General features: G+C 33.1%; 3 protein-coding genes across 3 annotated transcripts; all 3 read left to right on the top strand.

The window, feature by feature from the left end:
* The first annotated feature begins 67 nt into the window (after positions 1–67).
* On the top strand, positions 68–7,104 carry LOC120334119 (uncharacterized). The gene is made up of 14 exons (XM_039401573.2): positions 68–361; positions 1,385–1,507; positions 1,738–1,866; positions 2,099–2,266; positions 2,683–2,799; positions 2,863–2,958; positions 3,041–3,139; positions 3,213–3,299; positions 3,540–3,649; positions 3,733–3,818; positions 3,890–4,037; positions 4,219–4,324; positions 4,608–4,774; positions 4,845–7,104. Exons 1-14 carry the CDS (start codon positions 298–300, stop codon positions 5,031–5,033), a joined length of 1,689 nt encoding a protein of 562 aa, XP_039257507.2. The 5' UTR covers positions 68–297; the 3' UTR covers positions 5,034–7,104.
* Positions 7,105–8,743: 1,639 nt separating this feature from the next.
* LOC120334116 (uncharacterized) lies at positions 8,744–12,422 on the top strand. The gene is made up of 5 exons (XM_039401569.2): positions 8,744–9,794; positions 10,162–10,277; positions 10,412–11,290; positions 11,488–11,842; positions 12,086–12,422. Exons 1-5 carry the CDS (start codon positions 9,636–9,638, stop codon positions 12,146–12,148), a joined length of 1,572 nt encoding a protein of 523 aa, XP_039257503.2. The 5' UTR covers positions 8,744–9,635; the 3' UTR covers positions 12,149–12,422.
* A 3,193-nt stretch (positions 12,423–15,615) lies between these two features.
* Positions 15,616–18,111, top strand: LOC120334190 (uncharacterized). Its single transcript, XM_078120598.1, has 4 exons — positions 15,616–15,773; positions 16,063–16,103; positions 16,265–16,474; positions 16,774–18,111. Exons 1-4 carry the CDS (start codon positions 15,720–15,722, stop codon positions 17,924–17,926), a joined length of 1,458 nt encoding a protein of 485 aa, XP_077976724.1. The 5' UTR covers positions 15,616–15,719; the 3' UTR covers positions 17,927–18,111.
* The last annotated feature ends 3,380 nt before the right edge of the window (positions 18,112–21,491 follow it).

Genomic DNA, 21,491 nt, shown 5'->3' on the forward strand with positions numbered 1-21,491 from the left:
AATTTTGTTTGAATCGACTGTAATTTCCCACTATTTACTCATTCAGATGTACGAGTAGTTCCCCTAGTCCTGGGATTGATCAGTAAGATCTATTTCATCGTCCAATGAATCATCACAGGATTTCCTATTGTCAGTATTCCACCGCTGTTATAACAACAATTTTCCATTGTTTCGCGCTGAGGCTAATCATTTCCGGTCAAGCAAATGCGAATCGAATACATTTCTGATTGTTTTTGACGAGGCGGAGCAAACAAAGTTGATAATACTTTATTACATTGAACAACCAAAGCTGAAAGTATGGTGCGAATATTCGGAATCATTAGTATTTTCATCTTTGCTCTGTATTGGGCGAAAAGTATCGGTAAGTTGGAATAGATTTCTTGATTACAAAATTTTCATTACTGTGATTTATAATGTCTTCGTGATTCCCGGACAAAAAAAAAATGAGAATAAAATTGCAGTTTTTTTCCTAGGAGCTTTAAACACATTTTTTTAATCAATTAGTTTGTTGGGTAAGTATAACGATGTTCCATACAAATAATAATTTTAGAAATATTTAGCATATATTTAAGATGTTGGAGTTTTTATAGTGCCCATATATTGAAATATCTTAATTAATGATCATCATTCAGAGTAGAAATATTGGCACCTGGTATAGACAGATAGGTAGCTTTCCTCAGATGCTATTATGACCAAAATCTAAGCAGCAAAATCCCTTTATTTTCGAACTATTTCAAAGAATCTTCAATTTATTGGACACGTAGTGGACATAACGATCGTTTCAAAATTTTGTTGTTATTGTTATTATTTGTCTCCGTCAACACGTTTTGAATTTTTTTTTTTTTTCTCTTCGAATACTGGACCAATTGCTTTGAAATTTTCAGTAGTTAACGATGAAAATTTTCTCCAGAAGGCTATTACTTTTTTTTTCGCTATGACGTCATCAAAATTATGTGACTCTACCTGTCCATATATTTGAGCATAGCTCTCTTGTTTTTATAAAATGTAGCAGTGGTTTCATGTTTGCATATTGTCTTAAATGTTCAATGTTGCACTTGAAAAAGATTATTTCATTTTTGTGTTCGAATCAGTAAATTCGGTTGATCGTTGTTTGGGATACGGTACAAAAGTAAGGCTATTCAGGCGTAGTTTTGAGGTCTAATGGCTGGCTGAACAATACTAAACTATCATATAGATCAGATATAAAGATATCGTGAGGTGGAGTATACCTCAAAATAATAACCGATTGATTTGAACGCCAGAGCGACAACGACGATACTTTCTAATAGAAAATACGTTAACATACCGGCTAAACCATGGATTTGAACATAAGGAAATCATATACGAAGAGTAATATGTGCTCAATCATTTATTTCTATAAAAGGAAATAACACTTGCCAGCAACCAGAAAATGAGCGAAGACGATGCCGAGGAAGAGGGCAAGAAGAAATATGTGTGAAATTAGGATGTTGGTGGTGTCCTGATCTTAAGCCAAGATGTGTACGAGGTATATAGAGTTAAAATTGAACGTTTATTTCTTTGTTGAAGTGTCCCCATCAGGTGTCCTCACTCTAACTATGGAAATGATAACCTGCCTTTGATTAAATAATATTTTAGTATATATAACTCAAAACATAACATAGTGTTTTTAATCGATTAATAAAATTTTTGGATGAATATTTTGTCAAGCGTTTTATGTGGCAAGCCAAAATGCAAATTAAAATTGTGAATTTTCAGGTGCTGCATGTGCCAAAAGACCGAGAGAGAATTGCTGGAAAGGGCCAGCGGGAATGCAGAATCGAGAGGATTGTAGAAAATTATTTGGTTGTTCATGGTGTCCATGGGGATATCCAAAATGTGTGAAAGGTGGGGATTTCTATTTTATTCGGGATTATTAGTATCAGGGTAAAAATTTACTGATGCGGGTCAATCCATTTATTTGGCAATTTTAGCCAAAATTTAAAATCATTTTTCGTTTTGAATACCAGTATATAAACTCAAGAAAAAATGCGCGTCGTTGATGAATTCTGACTTTGTTTTTGTAACTAATTTGATTCTTCTATTTTTATATGCTTGTAACTAAATTCAATGTTTGTAGACTTTGTACCTACACCTACGTCGGCTAGTATTACAACAAACGGTACGACATTACCTACAATAACTAAAGCAATTACAAGCACAACTGCAACACAAACGCCATCATCCACGTTTACAACTACAACAGGAACGACATTGCTACCAACAACGACTATTCCCAATTTCACAGGTTTCCACAGCTTTTATGCAACGTTCAGTTGTAATTCAAGACTTATTTGGTTTACTGTGTCTCATAATTGGATTTTTCGAGACAAATCTTTTTGGAAGCGCTGTCACCCAATCGTACAGTGCGCTTTGCCTGGATTCCTACCTGCATAAAATACCGTAGCAATTTCATGCTTACATACATAAATCCACGTGCTTACAAGGATAAAACTATATACATACAAAGTTTTACTAGAAAGATCCTTTGCTCTGAAATATACAAAATTCTAACTACCATAATACACAATTCAACAAAGTATGCAAAGCTTTAAAGCTTCGGGTTAAAAGAAGCAGCAATTTTTGTTTTCCACCATAGCTGCGCCACTGGATCGTGTATAAGTAAATCAACATTTTCACCATCTGTAATTTCACATACAACAGGCACTGCTTCATCAGCTCATACCACTTTTTCCATTACAACGAACATGACAACATCCCTGACTTCTTCTACAACTCCAACAGGAACCACGCCGCCGTCAGAATTATGGAAATCGACAGGTACGATGATTAGTGGTAAATCGTTTCAACATAGCTTTTCAATGTTTTTTATTTTATTTTCAGAATCGAATCATATAAACGGGAGTTCATACAGTCCTTTAACCGTTTCGACAACCCCAATCTCGTCAACAGCTCCAAAAACAACAACTTCGAGTGCAAGTAAGATACAATTGCAGCGGTGAATTCGTGCACTGATAAGTAGTAGCTATTTATCTATTTCAATTTTGTTCTTAATCCTCAGCTTTCGGTATCACAACAGAAGTTATCACTGGTGCCTTTAGCTTGCCAACAACTCTTTCCCTATCAACAACGCCAGTTAAAACCTCTACTTATGTGACAGGTATGTACAATCATCAAATTATAAAAATTAGCAGTTATTTTAATGGTGTCAGAATCGTATCTTTTACTTTAAGATTCAAGTGCCACGAACACGACAGAACCTTCATCTTTGCCATTCTCTACCACTGCACCACCTACACAGATATCTTCAACAACAGCAAGTGAGTAGATAATTTAACATGATTTGTTTTGGGCGCCTTTCTATTTTCACTTTTGTATATTCGCTTTTGATCGACTTATGTTATATAAGTAGCTACGAATATTTATACATTGAAGTTTTTTCATTTCAGTTTCTTTTGTCATATTTGCGTTGGATTGGTTTGTATTACAGGTAACTCTATCAGGTATTATCCGCAATTTCAATAATGCCAAGCTATATAGAATTCATTAACTGTTTTCAGCACCGTGTCCCGTCGGTCATATACGCAGATATAAGCAAGACACATGTTGCGCAAAGCATGCCAGGATCATGGGTGGCGAGAAAGCGGAGGGAGGGCAATGGCCTTGGATGGTAGTTATATGTTATCTCTTTTTTGTATAACTATACTTTTTTCATCCCGAAAAACTTCATGGCGAAATTAATTTTTCTTTTAGGGCGTGTACATGGTAAGGGGATATGCAGTATGTGGGGCTGTACTGATAGATGCGAAATATGCAGTTTCAGCCGCGCATTGCATTGGGTAAGATATTCTCACTGAAACGTTAATATTTCAAGCCTAACCAAAATTAAACGTATTTTCAACTTATACAGAGCAGGGAAAAATTATGTGAAAATAAAATTTGGCGTCACTGATATACTGGGAGAGGAAGATATGGCGCAAATAGTTGACGTAGAAGATATTATTCTGCACGAAGAATATATTCCAAACTACCTGAACAGCGATATAATGCTTTTAATGGTAAGATAACATGCCATGCAGTTACTATTTCATGTAGGGAAGGAGATATTGAAATTAAAAACAAGTATGATACGCGGTAGCGGACCCCAGGCCAAGCGCTAAATATGCCAATGAATAAAAAAAAAATTACCAAAATATTGAACATAATTTGATAATTTTTATATTTTTTGCGACTCTCCAGCTGAAAGATAAAGTATTGTTTAATAAACTGGTTCAGCCAGTCAGCCTGCCTCTCGGAGAAAACACACCAATAGGAACAAGATGTTTTGTCACCGGTTGGGGGCGACGTAAGTACATAGTCGATAATCGTTTGTGGAAACATATATTTTATGTTTTATGACGCAATAATACGACTCAAAAATTTGATGAGGTTCTATATTGAATGACGAGACCTTGGAGGCTTGATGCTTCTCGGCTTGAGCCTATCTTGCCTAATAGTAAATTAGGCACGGATGGTGTAACATAGACAAGGAAAAATGATCCTCACTGTGAAGCTGAATGTTGATTGAGCTGTTACTTAATTTGTCGCCATTTCATTTACGATAAACAATATAATATATATTATTTTAGCGTATTACAACGCTCCGGATTCGTCTCAAGATTTGATGGAAGTCGGTGTCGATATTATGCCGTTTGAAATTTGTGCACATTCTTATTCGTCTTTGGACGTTGCTGTTATGAGGGAGAACGAGATGATTTGCGCTGGACGATACGAAGGAAATCATGACGCGTGTCAGGTATTTACAAAGTGGCATATATTTTGTAAAACCTCTGTTTCTATTTTCACACTTTCTTGTAACGTTTCAGGGTGATAGCGGCGGACCACTAGTGTGCCAACGATGCTCAAATTGTGATTGGTACTTGGCCGGAATTGTGTCATTTGGAATCGGTTGTGGAAGTCAAACCCATCCTGGGATTTATACAAAAGTGGTTTCTTTTGAACAATGGTTGTATGTAAATGGAGTGCCAACTGCGAGCGGAAAATTTGAATGCTGATATAGACAAGACACCTCAAAAGTTGATAAAATGCCTACACAACAAGTCATGTTTTATTTTGATAAAAATTACAAGAAATGGTTCTTGTGTACTTCCTAACTAATTTTTGGGTGTTAAAAAATTCTTAGTAAAATTACTCTATTATTCTAGTTAATGTATTGAGTTTGAACTACGTATCAAGTGCAATTTAAATATAAGCGCTGTTTGATTATCAGCCAAACAGATTAGTAAATCTGAGAAAACAAGCAGGCGTGTGACATAGAAGGTTTTAATTACTATCATATTAACAAGATTAATCTGTTTGCTATATAATTATTAAACTCAAGTCTTTCATAAAAGTTGGAAAGATCTTACGTAAACGCATCGTAATTGTTGTAATATGTTACCTAAACTAAGTGATATTAAAATCTAATAGCCAATAATTATGTTAATCGTTAATCAAGACATCAAATTATGTTGTTCTGGTAGTTAGCAAAGTCAGACATACTGTGGTCGGATATGCGGTAACCGTAGTGATTCAGGAATTTATGGATGGCCGTCCAGTAATAAATCAAAGGCTGAAAACAACAGTACATTGGTCTTATTACGTAAAGTCAACATCTAATTTAGCATGGTATTACTAAAATGAAGTTTGAACTATTCCACTACTTAATACGGCAGTTCTGATTAACCATACAGCCTTGGACGGGGTAAAGCAAATAAAAATCGTCAAAATTCGGAAATTTATTTCAAGGAAAAATTCTCAGTCGTTGTTAAATTTTCAGTATGATCAACTATAAAATTCATTTCTTATTTTAAATAATTTTACTCGCTTTGTTTTTTCGCTAAATATAAATATCATAGTTAGCAATGTGCACTCAGGTTTTGATACATAAAGTATAAATGCAATATCATTATGAAAGATTCCGGGTAATGGTAATTATGACTCGTAATGGGTTTGGATTAAGATTGATTTGCGTGAACCATTTTATTTCACCATTGTTTCGGATTCAATAGCTTTAGCTTCATCTCGTTAAGTATGTGTCAAGTCAAGTTTTAAATCTAAATTTTTTAATAGCTAAAGTAGTGCTTTGTGAGATAATATTAAGCGATATTACTGTTACTACTGTGTATTGAAGCGCAATGAAAGACCCGTACATATCTTTAATTCGAATTACGAACAGTTTTAACAGTTGCTCAAAGAGCAATGGACTAAATGAACAAAAAACGCAAAACGTGTATTCGAACTTGCGTCAGTTTTGTAACACTACTTTGGCATTGATACAAAAATAAATTGAATCGAATGCTCAAGTAGAAAGAATCAAAACTATTTGCCACGGCAGAACACAATCCCCTTTTTCAGTTTTTATCACGAAACATTGAAATATTTTTCAATCAAATTTAATTATATTAAATAAAAATGATGCTTTTTTATTTTCGTATTTCACTTTCCAATATGTGATCTTGAAACGAGTTGAAGCTCAAATTGGATGGATTAGTTCGGAATGAAGAGAAGGTACCACTTATCGGTATACACAAAGTTGTATCTGTATACTTGTATATCGACATAATTAGTGCAAAATATAAAACACCTAATTGTATGATATTGGTGTAATAAGCATAGAAAAAATCGCCTTCATTTTGGTACCAAAATCCATTAGTTTGCCTATATTAGGATTGTAATATTGTTCAAAATATAGAAATGTTATATGGATCTTTCTTTTACTCTTCAACGGATTTGAAATGTGAGAAAACAAACACTTTTTAGGGTGTATTAGACTGTTTATGGGCACTAGATGGTTCCAGTCACTTTTTCCGTTTTTTTCATTGACCTTTGCCGCTGCCTCGGTTTTTTTTACATTCATGTCAGACATGTCACATGGCAGCTTTTTGACTAGTATTAACAAGATTAATCTGTTTGCCATATAATATTAAATTTTAGTCTTTCATATAAGTTCGAAAGACAGTACGTAAGTCCTTCATAATTGTTGCAATGTGTTACCTCAACATGTAATATTAAAATGTAATAACCAATGATTACGTTAATGGATAATCAAAACACCTTATTAAGGTTTTCTGGTAGATATAGTAATTATTGTTGGTAAAGTCAGACATTTTGTCGTAAGATATAGGTTATGGCGATGGTCAAGCAGTCTATAGATGCATGGCCTGCTTAGGAGTCTCCCTATAATTAAATCAATCGAGGGTAGAAAACAAAAATACATTGATCTTATTACGTAACGACAACACTTTCTTCAGCATGGAAAAAAGCGAGCAATGCTCAGATATATGGACAAGAAGGCCAAAACAAAATAGTGGTCCGAAAATCCGTGGTCTGACCACCGGATCTCTGAAATACGACCGCGGAACCGCCACCTTGTGCGCAATTTTTAATTTTGGCGATAATTTTTGAAAAGTTCGTAATTTAAAATTATTTTTTGTTGAAGTTATTTCTTTAATATAAGTAACCAAAAAATTATATTTTATAATTAAATAATCAGCTTTTGCAAGTTTTAATAAGCTAAAAGTATCTTGCACCTTGCTAAAAACATCGGTTAAATTAGTTTTAGTGCTATTTAGCGAACAGTTTTCCGAACATTCAGTAAAACGATAGAATTTATTGGAATGCAGTGAGCTGGTAATCGTGACTCTTTCATAAGGATGGGCATTTTCGAATAGCATTTTCCTCAAAACATAGAATCCATCACTCAGACAGTTTGCTGAGTGTTCACACACAAGAAGGAAAGAGCCCCATGTCAGAATTGCATTTCATAAATATGGCTTCATCAAAAGAAATGAGGGATTTGCCTCGACCTGTGGCGAACAAAAAAAAAGGCATGCAAGGTAACGGGAATTCGAAATTTTCGTTTGAACCGATTCGAATAATTAGTTTCAAAATGTAGAACCCTACTCTCTAATGAGTTCGATCAGAGTTCGTTTAGTGTCATTTGCAAGACCAAATTTGTGTGAGTACTTTTCTTAATTGTTTTTATCTCGAGAGCTCGACGTATCTATTCTTCCCTATTTACGTCACAAAGTCATATTCAACTCAGGCGCCATGCTTCAAAATATTCGGTCTTCGCACAAAAGGATTTTATCCACTTAGCTTAAAAACTCTTCTTAAGAAATGTTTTGTGAAAATATCAATAGATATGGTTACTGGCAGTGGTGCGTACTAAAACCTATATAAATTCCCTACGTATATCTTAAAATTAAAGACAATTGTAGCATTTTCCAAAGTGTAATTTGGACAAAAAACGCCAAACGTGCACTCGAACTTGTCTCGGTTTTGTATAAGCTACTTTGGCATTGGTACAACAGTAAATTGATGTTCAGTTGAATCGAAATTTCTTTCAATTGAATAATAACCATATAGTATCGGTGGAACCAAAGTATTTGTTGCAGGAGTACAGAAACTAAATATTTCGTTTACCGTCACGAATCATTGAAATATTTTTTTAAATTCAATTTAATTTGTTTCAATTTCGTTTTCTGGTTGCAAATTGAAATATACGAACTTGAAAAGAGTTCGATGTTTTAATTGAGTAAATTATTTTAGCAATGTTGGCATGTTTACTACCTTCGTTACTTGAACTATGTCAGCTTTACAATTGTGGTTTCAGAGATCTTTGATTTGATAATGAAAATAAAATTCTCATATATACAATATATTGGATAAATATATTTTCTGGAATCGGTAAATGTGCAAAATCAATCGAGCTGACTAAAAAAAAGAACCAAAATAATAATTGTTCTATTTATTAATTTTTATAACATAACTAATTATAAGTTTTTGAAAAATGATCTTAAAAAACAAATCATAATGGGCTCGTGGACGCGGTGATGTCCCAATTAAAAAAAAACTCAAGAAAATTTCCCTAATATACTATTGTTTGCAGAGATCTGTGGGATAATTTGTGTGCGACTTGCAGATCCTAATCCTAAACATATATACAGTATTAACAGTCAATAAAACAAACAATCATTAATAACCAAGACAAAATATCCATCCAATGATTGCTGTACCTAGACTGGACAGTTATATTCCAAATGATAAATAAGAAATTGTAAATTTTTGCTTTACATCAATGTCATATCTTTGATCGCAAAAGATCATTTTATTCGCAAAACTCGTTGGGTCAGTATTGCTCGAAAATCTTACGCATCATCCAACGTTATCCATATTACTAAAAACTATAATTTGGATACTAATATGCCAAATAATCTCAGCGGGTCATGACTCGATCGCATCATTGTCTTCACCTAATTGACTAATTACATCCTTTTAGTTCGATTTCTGATAAACATTGACGTCCAAGCTCAATTACAATTTCCCGTAAACTTTATGTAAGATTGTAATGTAATTTTAAATTTATATTCGATCTAGTAAAGGCCGTAGCAAACTTGGTGATTATGCCATATCGTTGTAAGATGGCGAAACATCGTGTCATTTACGATTATTTTTTTTATTTAATTTGATTAAATATTTTTGAAAAACGACATCCAATGACGCAAGTTCATGGGAAACCTTAAAGTATAAAAGAAGAGGTTCTACACGACTTAGTCATATTTACAATATTTTTCAACGACGATTTCCTGCAACTTGGAAAAATTAGAATCATAATGCATTTTTCATGCGTTTGTGCACTTTCTGTTCTTATTTATGTTTTTGGCGTTAACTGTGCGACAGTTAACCTACCCGATGGCAGATCTGGTGAAATCACTGCTACTAGTAATGGGAATCAGAATACACAAAGCGGGGATGGTAAACCTAAAGTTGTGGTAAGTAAACGTTTGTAATATATTTCGTTTTTTAAATTCATTTTTCGATTGTGCGAGCTTCTAAGAGCAGAGCGGAATGCGAAAAGTTATAATTTGTAATCTTTTTAAAACACGACTCTGTATTACGATCCGAGTATAAATATTATATATAATAAAATAATAAACATTGAAAATTCATCTCTAATGATCTTTTGAATATATTTGTTAAGTAACTTTGAAAGAAATTTATTACATATTGATGAACATTTAACAAACAAATAATTAAATAAATTCGTTGCACGAATTTAAAAATTTGTGATATGTGAATCAACATGATTTTTTCTATTGTTGAATTTACAATCATCATTTTATTACACCATTTTTGCAGGCCAGAAGTGGACTCTTTACCTACCATGGTCTCAGCTCATTCATTAATCAATTATCTAGAAATGGCAACGGTAGAGATAAAGAAGATAGAGCACCACCAACAGAATATTGTGAACCGTAAGTAAATATAATGCTGATTAATAAATACAGTCTCTTAAAAAGATATATACAAATATTAATTGCGCATTTGAGTTTTAATAATCTATATTTAAAATTTCATGTACATAATTAGTAACCTGTTTGATTTTCAGAATGTCTGTATTTCCCGAAGAACAAAAATGCAGAAAAGGATCAGTGAAAGACAAGGATAAGGATTGTGACGTCAAAGAATGCATCATGAACCCAACTGTTGGATACACTGTTCCATCTTCCTATTTCGAACTTTTCAACATACCCCAATATTATAGATATATGTTCAGCAAGCAAATTGTGAACCCAAATCCATTTGGGGGCTTTGGACAGCAAGGACAGTTTGGTGGTATGCTTCAGATGCTCTTGTCACAAATGGGTGGAGGACAATACGGTTATCCTGGTCAAACCGGTTATCCATCAATGGGCAGACAATACGGGTACACATCAATGGGGAGCCAAACCGGATATCCAATCACAAACACTCAGACGGGCTATCCAGCCACAAACACTCACACCGGCTATCCAGTGACAAACACCCAGTCTGGCTATCCAGTGACAAACACCCAGTCTGGCTATCCTGTTACCGACACCCAATCGAGTTATCCGTATACAAACACTCAAACTGGTTATACAACAAACAGTGCTCAAACTGGCCACTACCCATCCTACGGTTCACAATATCAACAAGGCACTAGTAGGCAGTATTACAACCCATATAATCAAAACTCGTACTCCCAGTACCCACAAACAAACTATCAACAATATCAATCGAATGGCTACAATTATCCACAATCGACGGGAGTTTGGGGACCACAGACAAGATCTTCAGAAATCACGGAAGAAGATAAGAATGCTGATAAGAATGACGATAAAAAACCAAAGATCAGATCATTTGGCTTTGACACGTATTCCATGATGAACAACTACGGTTACAATCCCATGATGCAATACCAACAAAATTATCCTATGCAAGGACCAATCATCGCCACAATGTGCAAGTAAGTTTAATAATTTTTATTGAAACGTAAATATAATACGATTCGACACCGTATATTAAATATCGAGAGCTTTAAAGAGCTTTTAACCGTACATGTTGCGATTTTCCTTGACATTCCTTAGGTGATATTATTCAAGTTTTGAAATTGATTGATTTAAAACCTTACGATGCCTTTACCTAATTTATCATTTTATTTAGACGACCAGGACAGGCCTGTCAATGCAAAACAAGTGAAGACTGTGAATGCAAAAGCAGACGACCGAAGCTTTGCACTCAAAAATACACAGACGAAAGACGATTGTTTCGTGTATGGGAATATGTCACCATACCTGTCACTCAAACACACACCTACACAGACCAAACACAACAAGCGAATGATGGACAGACCTATGAACAAGATCCGGCAACAATGAGAAGCGGAGATGGAAACGATCAAACATTCCCTGCACAGTCGCAAACTCACAGTACGACAGACTACCAACAACAACAACAACCGCAACAACAGCAGCCACAAGGCAGATATGAGCTCCAACAAAAGTGGCTTTATTTCAGAGTAAGTCGATTGTTATTTCATATATTGTATGCTTTATACTTACTACTTATATAAGTCCCAAAGAATCTGGTGTGAAAATTAACTCTTCAAGGCATATTCGATTCTGAGAATCAAAAATGTCACCATTTCGAAGTAAACATAGTTTAAACTGTATTCATAGCAGTTTAGCAACAAGCAAACAAATAATTAAATACATAATTGAGCAAATATTTAATTTTACTTAATCACATTCTCACATTTTAGAGACCCAGCGGTTGTGAATGCGAAACAATGAAGAAAACCCAAGAATACAACTTCTTCGGCTAAAATAAATAATTTCAGTGATCCATGATCTCGAACAACGAGAAGTTGCGGGATATGCTGGTCAGTTGCGGATCTGGCTTCACAGACTATTGAATGGGAACGAAAAGTTCCAATTGTGGTATGAAGCAACTCGACGACGTATTGGCAATCGGTTGCGAATTGACAGTTGGCGTTTCATCTAATTTTCGTATTTCTATCTGATGATATATACGTTTTTGAATCTTTATTTATTGGTATTTGCTTATTTCTCAACATCTTTTTTCAATAAAAAAATAAAATAAAAAAAATACGAAACATTGTCGTTTGCGACTTAACTGTTTTACTTATTGCAACACACAAAGGTTATTATAATTACTTCTGCGCCACAGTTAAGTAGCTTTTAAGAAGTGATGAGATAAAAGGGGGTTTGCGGAGAACTGCTCTTGCAATGCTGTTTCGAAAGTTCTGTATAAGATTTATTAAAAGCGTGCCATGTCAATGTAGTTTATTTTCGTAATGAAATAGATACATTTTCTGAAATGAAATTATCTGTTGTTAGTGAAAACCTACAAAAGAGAATCTGTTCTCAAAATTTTGAATTCCACCACTGCTATCGACGTGACCTAGTACACATACTATGTTCCGGCGTCCGCAATCTTGGTTTACATACTACAGGAGCGCCAATTTAGTTACAGCAAACTGGACTAACCAGAGCTTGAACTTCGATTTTCAGCTATAAACAAAAAAGTTTTAATCGACTCCGAACCATTTACACAATCTCGAGGACTCCGACCCGTAATGCGCATTTGTAGAAATGCTCAAAAATATAAAGCGCAAATTACCCATATGTCTGTCTACCTTATATAAATCTTTTAAATTTCTACAATTAGGGTTCTATTTTGTGAATAACATTTTTTAACTATCAGCAGCTTTAAAATGTTACTTTTTACCGCAGACGGCAAGCGTAGTTTATGGCGTCACCCCAAAACTATCACGCGAACAAAATTTTAGTCATATTTGGTAACGAACGCGGTAAACAGCTTGTGAAAAAAATGATTTCGATTTTATAGTGAGAGATTACAATCAAGAGCGGACTTTTCAGTAACTATCAGTCTTACTCCGTGTATATCCCTAATGTTATTTCATTTAGTTTTTCAAGCAGACCAATGCATAATTCACATGTGTTCCAACAATCACAAACATATTCATTATTTGTTGCAATGTCATAAAACTGGAAGGGAAAGATTTATGCTGATTTGACACACCAACATTTTAAGATCTGATTCTAGACTTGGATGCCGTGTAGCTTGACTTTTCCGCACAATTTTAACCAATACTGCAAATTATTATTTCGTATGCGTATTATGAAAGATTCCAAAATAACCGAGTGAGGAAACTTGCATATGTGTTCTAACAGAAATACGGGTGTACAATATTTTATTGATTGCTTCTGTTTGACAAATATTTTAATTTATATATATAACTTAACGATATCTTTATGAAAAAAAAACATTATCTTATCGCAAACTAAAAAAAAAGGGGAAAGTTCTGCTTCTTAGCTTTATAGTTATTAAACACGAATCACACCACTATAATATTACTTTCATTGAGCTATTGAGTTCTTCCTGATAATATTAACATTCTCACTGATTTAATTCCTTGCATTTAGCCATTGAACAAAAAGATTACGGAAGTTATAATTCAAATTTTTAGAAAGAAATCACTGTTTATTGTAGAGAAACTATTTGTCATTCATTCCTGGCCTCGACACAATTGCTACCTAAGCATCATTTGGTTGCTTATGGAAGAACATGGAAATTGAACTAGTGTGCCTTTAATGATTGGAAAACCGATTGGAGATAGATTACTTTGTGTTTGCATATGTAGAATAAGCTCGGAGAAAAGCATAATAAGAAACTTAGTCTTTTACGATAAGGAATAATACCACGGCTCCGTGAGAGAAAACTAGCGGCTCCGCGAGCTATTCGTTTACCTATTATAGTACTGACTTGGCTAATTATGTACGCAATAAAAAATAATGGCATTAATAAAATTTCACAACGGCACGGTCGAATAGTGGAAACAAGGCGATAATTCGAATATGGCATTATCTATAAGATAATTTTCCTCGGGTGAGATCTCATCCGGTGCAATTGTAACGTTGGCATTATCTATAAAATAATTTTCCTCGGGTGAGATCTCATCCGGTGCAATTGTAACGTAGTATCAAATAACACAAGTATCAAATATTTTATACCGAATTCGATTCGTCATTTTTGAAAAAAATTTCAGGAACGGTCGGCACTTGTTCTCGAAAAATTATCTGTGAGATTTCGTTTTGCTATTTGCTCCTTCATTAATTTATTATGTGTGTTTCTTCATTACTGTGATGTTTATCACTGTTTACTATTCATATACATCTAACGATATTAGGGTAAAATAATCTATAAGTTCCAATAGACAGTGACATATACCCATCCCAGCCTTGGTGCCACATTTTGAATCTACTTTATTAATATGTTTGTTAGGTGTCAAATTTACAGCATCAGTATATTGTTTTTATTCCAATAAATTTATTGTGGGCTCCGTAAATAATACCCTATTGACGAGTTCCAAAACACCAAAAGTTTGAGAACCCCCGTCCTGGAAAAATAGTTTCAAATTACCTCATTACCTGTTGGTAAATCAGGACCATAGTATTTGCTTTAAAACCAATTAGAATGATGGCTGTTTATATTGGTATGTATGTCTTAATTATATTTTTCATATTTTTTATTCACTTTGATGGTTAGCTTCAAAAAATTTCACGCAAAAATTTCATAATTTTCGAAAAATCATTAGAGTGTTTGTAATTGCTTAATTTTTATCACGATTCAATTTTTGAAACTAATTTTTCAGTTGACGTAAAATAAAACACTTATATACAAATTACCAACAAATTATACGACATTTGACAACATTTAATATTCATATAAACTATTATGTCTTCATTATTTCCAAATAAATGAGTTTACCATTCCCGTTAATGAATTTCGCATGAGAGTTAGGGCCGAATGACGCAAAAAGAGGATTAGGACTTTTTAATTGAGCTAAACAACCATGACAATGGCAATTACTCCAACTAAATCTTTTTAAACAATTATAAAATTGATATTAACAAGTAATTATTCTTGGAAAGATTAATACTTGATTCAAGCACGGTTCAGTGAAATAAAGCTACAATTTTAACCGGATTCATTATATTCCTAACTTGGTCTACAGATAATTTTGATTTTGATTGGGAAAAGTTATCGCGATTGGTATATTAGCAATATCTTGCTGTTTGAATTCAACGAATGTGATTAACGTAAATTAATTTAATAAGTAGAAATATAATATAGTATTATGAATACTAATTGCAAACATCACAAACTTTTCTTTGTCGGCCTCAGTCAATATTTGACGTAAATTATTGAAAATGCGTCACATGACGTACAATTCGAGCAAAATGTTTAGTATATATAGAGAGTCCGGTATCTAACAAATCATATCAAAATCTTAACGAGATTTGAATATAAAATTATTTTTAAAACTAAGTTTGAAATTGAAAAATAAGATGTTGCTGAAAGGACTGTATCTAGTGATGACTGTCGCAACTGTATATGGAAATGTAAGTATTTTTCCTATTGTGTATTTGAAAATATAAATAATCAAATTTTAAATCAATCTAATTAATTTCTACACTATATTGAATTGATATATTTTTGTTGGAACAAATAAAATTCATTTGCTAGGAGTACTAAAATCACTAAAAAATTGGATGTTTATGTCTAACATAGTATAGTTGGGTATGAAAATTATATTCATCATTTTTGACGAGATATTTTCATGTTCACGATCTAAAAACTTGAAATGAATCGCTGTAATATAAATCAAATTATATTTTTTATTTATTCCAGGACTTATTGGACAAAGCAAGAGAACTTCGAACATGTGGAAGGTACGTATTTCATATTTGATTTAGAATTATAAAATAGTAAGTTCGTCCTAAATTCATGGTACAAAAACTGCTTTATTATGGAGAAATTTTTATCTGACGTTCACAGTGTAGTATTTATGCACAAAAATGCAAATAATAAACAAAGTCTTCTCTTCTTTTAGATTTGAGGAGAGAAAATGCAATGACGACAAAGCCGCAGTTTATTACACATTAACCAATCCGGGAAAGTGTTTAACGAAAGAATGCCTTCTAAAGCCAAGTACTGGATACACTGAACATCCTGACAGAAATCCTTACGTGAAATTTTTTCCTCAAAAATTCTCACAGAAAATTATCTACACTTTCGATGAAATAAAGGCTAAAACATGCGGGTAGGCACAAGTTTTGTTATATATAATATAGTAAATAGCATTGAGGTATTTATTTTTGTCTACAAAATTGGATTTCATGAAATAATTATGAGATATGCAAACGCCGATTATAGCCATAGCTGTAGGCCACACACTGAATACCTCTATTTGGAAACAAGATTTTTTTCAAACAACTGATGACTCGCACAGGAGTAATTTGTTTATTAATTTAATCATTACGAAACAGCATTTTGAAACGTTAACTACGTCAGCAAAAATTAGGTTGATACGATTTTAACTGAGAATATATTTTTTTTCAGTTTTCAAAATCAACCATGTACCTGTAAGCAAGGAGACAAATGCACTTGTGACAACGATAGACTCAAAATATGCAAGCAAAAATATAGATATGAAAGAAGCTACTTCCTTGTAATTAACACAGCAAAACAAGCAATCACCTTAACAAAGCCAGTGGTTTCTCATTCTACACAACAGAAACCTTATCATCACCAGCAATACTATAATCAGCAACAAGCTCAGATGAATTCTCAACCCAACAGCTATTCATCGTATAATAACCCGGCTCCATCGTATAATAACCCAGCCCCAAGCAACACCAATAATAAACAAGGAAATAATTATGATGAATGGTATAGCACAAGAACAGGCGAACTTCCCAATTATTACCCCAAACCAAATATGCCGAGACCACAAAATGTCGGCGGCAGCTCGATCTTAAATCATCTTATGATGCAAAAATTTATGGGCGGTTCCAAATCTGGAGGAAATTCAGGTATGATGAAATGGTTACTCATGTCTCAGATGATGAATAAACAAGGCACTGGACAACAACAACAACAACAAGTCGGATATGACACCGGAAACACTGCTCAGAATCATGCTTCCCACACACCTGGACCAAATACCCAGCACAAATCCAACGGACGACAGAAAGCAGCAAAACATGGCACCGTGTTCAGTCCGACAATGCTTTATTACATGATGAAGAGAAACAATAAAGACTCCGGTTCCAGTGGAAGTAAATTTCTTCAAATGTTACCAATGTTAATGGGAAATAACAACTTATTTGGAGGTCAATTGGAACTCAAATCTTTGTGGGTGCAAGTACCATACGATTGCAAATGTGAACACAGGGAAGAACAAGAATATGATGATGACGAAGACGATGATGATTCCATATTTTCACTCATTCCATATTTGTTGGGAGGGGGAGGGAACCCTATGACAGCATTAATGGGAGGGGGAGGGAACTCTATGGCAGCATTAATGGGAGGGGGAGGGAACCCTATGGCAGCCTTAATGGGAGGGGGTGGAAACCCTATGGCAGCATTAATGGGTGGATCTGGTCTTGGTGGCAATCCACTTAATGTTTACAGCATGCTAATGAATCAGAATAATAATAATGACTATGGCTCCCCTAGATCAAATTCGCTTCCATTCTTACCATACTAAAATTTCGAATCAAATAAGTAGATATTTAGTTTATGGCCTCTTTAAACTGAAATAACAAATACTTAATTGAATATGAACATTTTTTACTATTGAATGTGTGCATTTTTGTTTTGAATGAATTTGTTTTATCATTTTGGAACTTGTTTATTATTTATTTTGTTAATATAAAAATTTTACTAAAACTATTTTCTTGTTTATTTGAGTTTTTGTAAAACATGGTAAAAAGGAAAAGCAAATAGAACAGAGGATATTGTAAGATCTATTTCAAAATATTTAGAAACATAATAGATGGGATAAATAACATATTAATTAGCTACTGACAACTTATTCCTAATCACATGTAAACAGGGTTTTCATTTCCACATTTAATTGGTATCGTAGGGTTTCTGAAATAAAAAAAATTCAAAATTGTAAAACGAAATTTTATGATGGTGTTCGGAGAGAAATAGTGATGAAATCACAATCGGCTTCGATATTCGTCTTTATTACGGTGATTATGCGTGAAAATCTACCGCATGCTAACTTTAAATCAGCAAAGAAATTTAAATAATAGTGCCGTTTTAAGATTTTTACCGTTTGTTTTTGCATCTTCACTCCGAAGAAGTGTTTCCCCTATACAAATATCTAAATATAAATTGATGTTTTTGCTACGTAGCAAGACACAAGAACTGATCGTGGCAATTTGAAAAGCATTTTGAAATTTAGTCGGAAGTTTCACAAAACAGACCCCAAGACTTCCGTGATTAGTTTCAGGCGAAGGTTTTAGTTTGAATATCTACAGTAAGACATAAACACATCACACACGAATTAAATAGGTTGCATTCGGTTTTCAATAGGCCGGCCTTGTTATAATAAATAAATGTATGATATATTGTTATTCCAACTTTCAATCGTTCAATTTTTTTGATGATTTATTTATAATAATTATGTGCATTTACTGTATTCTTTTAACCTATGGGTAAAAATCCGAAAAGATATAAAGCTAAACATCTTGCGGATTTGATAATCGGATTTCAAACTTTTGTTGTTATAGAAAGATTAAAACTTACTCGCTAATACTGTTCAAGGTATATGAATACCTTGAACAGTAGCATACCTTGAATAAGCATTCGCGTCAATTTTCTTGTATCCTTGTCACTTGCAGTCTAAAAGAAAATGGCAGTTTTTTCAAATCAAGTTTCATAATAAAAAATGATCAATGGAAAAAGGGCCAAAAACTAAAAAAAAATTAAACAATGAAAGCACAATTATATAAAAGTTAATTTGAATGGTTTTGAATTTTCGTCGATATTTATATTGAAATAATAAAACTAAATATATTTAAAAACTGATTGGCAACAGACAAAAACTTTTATTATTCCTCATATTGAAAATAATTCCGTAGGTATTTATAATTTAGAAAAACTGGAAATTTAAATGGTAAAAACGTTCATGTAATAATTGCACGACAGGGAGCTTCCGATCTGAAATATTTTATGACGCAGAAAACGAAAAAATCTAACGCTTGTGGTCATTTGTTATATATATATCAGGGGTGGCCGACCTGCTTTTGACCGCGATCGACTAAAATCTTTAGAATAGTTTGCAATCGACTGATCGGTAATTAGGTCATACACAATAACGAATGGTAACTGTATACATAATATATGATAACTGAACACGCGAATACACAGGCTCTGTGGGCGTATATTTAATGGAATCGTCACAAAAATTTGTACTTTTCATGTTCCATTACCCAAAAAAAATTTTCAATATTTTTTATTCAAATCATACAATTCAGATCTAAGGTCTTCCTGGCCTGGCCTAACACGCCTGGCCAAGTATCAATATTATTTAAACAAAAAAATAAATATAATTTAATTCATAAATGTTACATGCCTGCTCAAACTCAAATGTATGCGAAAATGTAAATATACAGTATTGTATTCCACTTGTTTTAAAACACACAACGGGCGCTGCAGGAAACTGGTTTAAGGCAATTTTATTGGGTTATCTTATTAAATTCACTCAACGTCAGATGCGCTTTTTACTCAACTACTCGAGACGTGGAGATCGATCGGTCGATCGCGATCGATGTGTTGGCCATCCCTGATATATAATATGTAAATAAGCATGGTTGAAAAATACGAACTGAAACGCGATGTATATCATATGCATATGTATACTATATAGAATGTAAATATCAAAAGAAATATTTTTTTAGTCAAATAGTCGTACATTTTTCCTGTGAGCCCCATTTGCGATTTCAATCAATTTAAAAGATTGTTTCACGAAATGTAGTTGAAAAAAATCATAAAGAAGTTTCTCATCATTATTTCTTGCAATTACATTATTATCGAACATCTCAAGCTGTTGGCGGTAGTAACGTCTTAGATCATTTTTTATGGAAAAATCGAATTATTGATGCAACAATGTTGCACGCTGTAATATATCATCGACGTCAACCTAAAATTCTACATATTTTAAATACAATCAATGATCCCAAAAGCACTTGACGATATTGTTGAGGAGTCATTTTTTGAAATATCATGTCAAAAATTTTATGTCGTTACATACTTGAATTTTGAGTTCGTTAAACATGATAGAAATGTTATTTTTACTTTTAATAGATATTACATACAAATTTTAAGATACTGAGTTACTGAAAAATATAAATTAAACAACTTTATTTTCAGAAACTGAAGCAAAACCCAATTTATAAAATAAATAAATTAAGCACATTAAATTCTCCTGTTTGATAGTCTGTAATTTTACGAGGTCAGATCTTTGACAAAATGTCTTTCACATTTAATGTTAATGGAAAGTGTAGATGTGCTGTTCAATACGTGCTCTGGTACTTTCCTAATTACCTTTTTTACATAAACTCACACAACGATCAAATATTAAATGTTGTCACAATCATGACATAATATGAATCAGAGAAAAGCTTTGAATTTTTTTTTCACTTTCATATTTATCAAAGTTTACTGCAAGTTTCATGTATTTAGATGAGGTTTAACATAATTTCCCTAATATTTCTGTAAATTTGCCAATTCGGAAATGAGTTTGAAAAGGGAAATAAATTAATTTGAGGTTATTAATGACAAATTAATGCCATCAAAAATATGAGGTTTTACATGACTTCTGTGTTTTACTTTTTTCCAAACAATAATGTAAGAGTGGTTTCTCGTAACCAAACGACATAAAGATTAATTGAGCAAAATGTTTTTCACAGACTTTTCAAAAATGGATATATAAGAAATGGCAGCAAGATCTCATGACGCTTATCAATTACCAACTTTTTAAATTCAGAATTACAGTCCATCTTATATTTGTATCAGTATACTAATACTTATAAAGTATACTTTTAATGAAATTAAATATTAACGTTGAATGATTAACATGGCACAGTTCAATTTTCTTAACGAATCATATTAAAAAGTTGCTCAAAGCAAAAAACTGCAAATAATACGTCTTCTAACAAACACATTAAGTCACAGTTGTATAAATGATACAACAATGTTTAAGTATAAATATCTGCATTAATAACAACATTCTTGTTTTTTAAATTTAATCTCTACATCAG

Source organism: Styela clava, chromosome 15, assembly GCF_964204865.1.
Source record: "Styela clava chromosome 15, kaStyClav1.hap1.2, whole genome shotgun sequence".
In the NCBI taxonomy this organism is placed as follows: Eukaryota; Metazoa; Chordata; class Ascidiacea; order Stolidobranchia; family Styelidae; genus Styela; species Styela clava.

Excerpts from the sequence above, each read along its gene's own strand:
- LOC120334119 (XM_039401573.2), top strand. The coding sequence starts at position 298 with ATGGTGCGAATATTCGGAATCATTAGTATTTTCATCTTTGCTCTGTAT. Across the intron at positions 1,508-1,737 it reads TAAGCCAAGATGTGTACGAG|GTGCTGCATGTGCCAAAAGA; the intron begins GTATATAGAGTT and ends GTGAATTTTCAG. Across the intron at positions 2,800-2,862 it reads AGAATTATGGAAATCGACAG|AATCGAATCATATAAACGGG; the intron begins GTACGATGATTA and ends TTTTATTTTCAG.
- LOC120334116 (XM_039401569.2), top strand. The coding sequence starts at position 9,636 with ATGCATTTTTCATGCGTTTGTGCACTTTCTGTTCTTATTTATGTTTTT. Across the intron at positions 9,795-10,161 it reads ATGGTAAACCTAAAGTTGTG|GCCAGAAGTGGACTCTTTAC; the intron begins GTAAGTAAACGT and ends CCATTTTTGCAG. Across the intron at positions 11,843-12,085 it reads AAAAGTGGCTTTATTTCAGA|AGACCCAGCGGTTGTGAATG; the intron begins GTAAGTCGATTG and ends CTCACATTTTAG.
- LOC120334190 (XM_078120598.1), top strand. The coding sequence starts at position 15,720 with ATGTTGCTGAAAGGACTGTATCTAGTGATGACTGTCGCAACTGTATAT. Across the intron at positions 16,104-16,264 it reads GAACTTCGAACATGTGGAAG|ATTTGAGGAGAGAAAATGCA; the intron begins GTACGTATTTCA and ends CTCTTCTTTTAG. Across the intron at positions 16,475-16,773 it reads ATAAAGGCTAAAACATGCGG|TTTTCAAAATCAACCATGTA; the intron begins GTAGGCACAAGT and ends ATTTTTTTTCAG.